Source organism: Panthera uncia, unplaced genomic scaffold (genome assembly GCF_023721935.1).
Source record: "Panthera uncia isolate 11264 unplaced genomic scaffold, Puncia_PCG_1.0 HiC_scaffold_2290, whole genome shotgun sequence".
NCBI lineage: Eukaryota > Metazoa > Chordata > Mammalia > Carnivora > Felidae > Panthera > Panthera uncia.
In genome coordinates, this window is record NW_026059010.1 from 1 (window position 1) to 4,955 (window position 4,955).

At 38.2% G+C, this 4,955-nt stretch overlaps 1 protein-coding gene across 1 annotated transcript; it reads left to right on the forward strand.

Moving 5' to 3' along the window:
- Nucleotides 1–7: 7 nt before the first annotated feature.
- LOC125917725 (olfactory receptor 52R1-like) lies at nt 8–907 on the forward strand (the record flags this gene model as incomplete). Its single annotated transcript, XM_049623846.1, has 1 exon — nt 8–907. A coding segment is annotated over one exon (900 nt), but the record flags the coding sequence as incomplete, so codon positions are not given.
- Nucleotides 908–4,955: the final 4,048 nt, after the last annotated feature.

A 4,955-nucleotide genomic window follows, 5' to 3' on the forward strand; every position in this document is an offset into this window, starting at 1 on the left:
CTTCATCCTACTTGGGATCCCAGGACTCGAGAATTCCCAATTTTGGATTGCCTTTCCTCTCTGTGCCATGTATGTTGTGGCTATAATTGGCAATACCACTGTCCTCCATATAATCCGAATTGACCACACTCTGCATGAGCCCATGTACCTCTTTCTAGCCATGCTGGCTATCACTGACCTGGTCCTCTCGTCTTCCACCCAACCTAAAATGCTGGCTATACTCTGGTTTCATGCTCATGAGACTGAATACCACGCCTGCCTCATCCAGGTGTTCTTCATCCATGCCTTTTCCTCTGTGGAGTCTGGGGTACTCATGGCTATGGCCTTGGACCGTTATGTGGCCATCTGCTTCCCACTCCGTCACTCAAGTGTCCTGACCCCAGCTGTAGTGGGTAAATTGGGAGCAGCTGTGATGATGAGAGCATTGCTGTTGGTGAGCCCCTTCTGCATTATGGTCTCCAGGATGCCCTTCTGCCCCAACCAGATCATTCCTCAGTCATACTGTGAACACATGGCTGTGCTAAAGCTGGTGTGTGCAGATACTAGAGTAAATCGTGCATATGGGCTCTTTGGGGCCTTCTCTGTGGTTGGCTTTGATATGATTGTCATCAGTGTATCCTATGTGATGATTTTGAGAACTGTTCTGGGGTTGCCTTCTGGTGAAGCCCAGCTCAAGGCTTTTGGTACATGTGCATCCCATATCTGTGTCATCTTGGCTTTTTATATCCCAGCGCTCTTTACATTCCTCACCCACCGCTTTGGACATCATGTGCCCCGAGCAGTACATATCATGTTTGCCAATCTCTATCTCCTGGTTCCTCCCATGCTCAACCCCATCATCTATGGAGTTAGAACCAAGCAGATCAGGAACAGGGTTATTCAAGGTTGTTGTGGAAAAGATCCCTGAGCCAACGGTCATGGCAACATAGCCAACCCATGCCCCACCCCCCACACTGATCCAGGAACATATAGATGCAGAAAGTTTGCCAGACTAGCACAAAGTCTTTTCTGTGAACAAAAGGTCCAGAGGTTAGCAACCTTCTAGAGGAAAAGGACCAATTTTTAGAATGCCCATAAAAGCTCTCTGGGAAATGTGATTGATCATTAATCCTGATTTGACCAATGCCCAAAACACAATAAAATATTAAAATAATAAAAAATATGTCCACCTATCAAATTAGTGAAGATTTAAAAAGAATGCCATCTTCCACAGATCACAAAGTTGAAAATACTTTTAAACTGTCAGTAGAAGTATAAGTTGGTATACCTTGTTAAAAAGGTGATTACAAACTTCCACCAAAACAGGGGCACATGGGGGTTCAGTCAGTTGAGCATTCACCTCTTGAATTTGGCTCAGGTCATAATTTCATGATTCCTAGGATCCAGTCCCACATAAGGCTCCATGCTGACAGTGCAGAGCCTGTTTGGAATTCTCTCTCTCCCTCTCTGTGCCCTTACCCCCCTCACACATGTGCTCTCTGTCTGTTTCTCTCTCTCTCAAAAATAAATAAATAAATAAACAAACAAACAAACTTAAAAATTGTTTTCCCACCAAAACAGTTAAAAAGTACATATTTTTCCTCACATGGAATCTCTTTTATAAAAATAGAATTTGAGGATCACCTGGTTAAGCCTCCAGCTTTTGATTTCAGCTCAGGTCGTGATCTCACAGTTCATGAGATAGAGCCCACATCAGGCTCTGCACTGACAGCACAGAGCCTGCTTGGGATTCTCTCTCTCCCTGCTCTTTCTCTGTCCCTCCCTGCTCTCTCTCTCTCCCTGTCAGAATAAATGAATAAACATTTTTTTTAAAAATAGGACTTTGTTTTATAAGTAAAAAAAAGTATAGATTCATTATTTATAAAACAAAAAAAAAGAGGAAAACATTCATATATTGATCTATAAGACCCAGATGAAGACTGAGCAATTGAATATCATATATCATTTAACTAATGTATTTGCAAAGAGTATGTAAAGATGTAAAAAAAAAAATGGACAAGATAGAATATTAAAGAAAAAAGAAAAATAACATTTGCCCATATACCAGTTCTGAAAAGAAATACATAAGCATAGAAAAAGACTCTGGAAATTAATCCAAATACTAATAATAGCAACTCAGAGGAGTGAGAGAGTTATGACATTCTAATTTTCTTTCTGCATTTTAATGTATTTAAAAAATTTTTTAATGTTTATTTATTTTTGAGAGACACAGAGACAGAGAGACAGAGTATGAGCAGGGAAGGGGCAGACAGAAAGGGAGACACAGAATCTGAAGCAGGCTCCAGGTTCTGAGCTGTCAGCACAGCGCCCTACGTGGGGCTCGAATTCACCAACTGCGAGATCATGACCTGAGCCAAAGTCAGATGCTTAACCAACTGAACTACCTAAGTGCCCCAAATTATTTTTTAAAATTATCCTTGGTTGATGAGATTTAATTTAGTATGAGAAAAAGGTAATTGAAACAACAACAGAAGTGTACAGAAAAGGTTAATTCAGTGCCAAACCCTAGGGGAATGGAGGGGACAATCTAAAAAGATGAAGGACTCCTGAATAGGATAACTTCCCGAAAAGCTTGAAAATCCAGATATGAAATTGGTGCCAGAATCACAACTTTCAGAGACCAGTAACCATGAGTATTAGGTATGCTGAGTGTTGGTCTTTCCTTACAAAAATTTCCTATTCCCAGATGACAATGGATTTCAGAATGAAGAAGTTGTGGAAAAGAATGAAAAAGATTTTCTTCTGAGGATAACTATATTTATGGTTAAGGGAATGAGAAAGTCACAAAGAGTTTTAGTATTTGTAAATATTTAATTTCCTTTTAAACTAAAATTTCAAGTTATTTTAGAAAAATGTATTTTGCTTACTTTTTCTTAGTCTTTCAACTTTATAGAGTATACTTATAAAATAAGTATACATATTTATTTATACATCAATATATACATTTCTATGAGTTTGGATATATGCATGCATACATAATACCATCACACAAACAAGGTAAAAAACATCCAATACAATTGTTGCATTGGTCTTTTTATCATCCTGCACACTCTCCCATCAAAGCCAACAGTGAAGAGGGTCTAGGAACTCAGGCTTTTATGATACGAAAACCAACATCAGTTGAAAGTACTTTAAGAAGAATCAGAAACATGTTTGCTTCCCCCAGAAGAAACACTATTGGAGACTAAAAGTGTCCCCAGAAATTAATAGGTATTCTAAAGGAGCATTTTCATGATTCCCAAATTTTAGGGTTGTCAAGGGACTGTGATACTGTTATCAGCAAATCAGTTAGTGATTGTGAGTGCCTCTTCCTCTTTTTAAAATCAGCTTTGTTGTTGTATAACTTGTGACAATAAAATGTAAGTATTTTAACACACAGTTTGAAGAGTACTGACACATATAAATTCCTCTGTAGCTACCAGCCCAATTAACACATAGAACATTTCCATCACTTCAGAAAAGTTTCTCTTGCCTCTCTGGAGTCAATCACCACCTCTGTACCCAAACCAGGAAAACCCTGATCTGATTTCATTCACTATAGATTAATTTCTCTCTCACTAAAACTTTCATAAATGAAATAATAAATAATACATTCTTTCGAGTCTGGTATCTTTCATTCAGTATAAATATTTTCAGATTCAGTCATACTGTTGCATTTTTTATAAGTAATCCATTTCCTATTATTGTTAAGTAGTATATTCTGTTTTTTCAACATACCAGTTTTTACCTTTTTCCAATGCTTCTGCCCTTTCTATTCTTCCTCGAAATACATTCACTTCTTTTTTTTTTAACTGTTTTTTTTTTTACTTGTATTAAGTTTTCAGAGACTGAAAGAGCATGTGAATGGGGGAAGGGCAGAGAGAGAGGGAGACACAGAATCCGAAGCAGGCTCCAGGCTCTGAGCTATCAGCACAGAGCCTGACGTGGGGCTTGAACTCATGATTCATGAGATGATAACCTGAGCTGAAGTCAGACGCTTAACTGACTGAGCCACCCAGGTACCCCTCACTTCTTTTTTTTTTAACATTTTAAAATTTATTTTTATACAAAAATATCTCGTTTTGAGAGAGAGAGAGAAGGAGAGGAGCAGAGAGAGAGAGAAAGACAGAGGATCCAAAGCAGGCTCTGTGCAGACAGCAGAGACTGATGCAAGACTCGAACTCACTAACCGTGAGATCATGACCTGACCCAAAGTCGGATACTGAACCTCCTGAGCTACTCAGGCACTCCTCAAATATATTCACTTCTTATCTGTTTTAGTGCTTTGACCTAAATCTTCCCACTTCCTCCAGCTGTCATTTTCTAGAATATTCTATCTTCCCCTCAACACCGTTTAGATCTCAACTAATACCACTTTCTCAGTGAGGTATTTCTTAACTCACATACCTCAACATATCTTACGTATCAACTTACATATCATCAATTTTCTTTCAACACAAATATTTTATTTCCAACTTATTCACCATCTGTTCCTCTTACCTGAATAGAAAATTATACATAATTATTCACTATTCTTTCCCAAACTTAGCTGACTATAAAAAAAAAAAACCAACCAACCTACTTGCATGAATGAATGATTAAATTTTTACATGTGCCTGCTACCATCGTCACAACAATTCCACTCCTGGCCACAAGATGGCATTGGCAGGTCCATTTTTGCCTCCTTCCTGCAAAATGGGATACCAGACATTTCAGTCCTAAGGCCTCCTTTCATTATTCCCATGGAAACTTTGAAGGTTGTTATCTGTCTGATAAGATACCTTTGACAGATAAATAACAATTTGTCCCTCACTCACTTCTTTTTATTTACAAATATAAAATACGTGGAACATTTTACATTTCTCTTCAAGAAATACCTATGAAGTGATTATCTTGCACCAAATATTATTCTATGAGAGGATGGGACTACCATAGACACAGGAGAAAATGGCAATCAGAGAACCTCGTTAGTATGA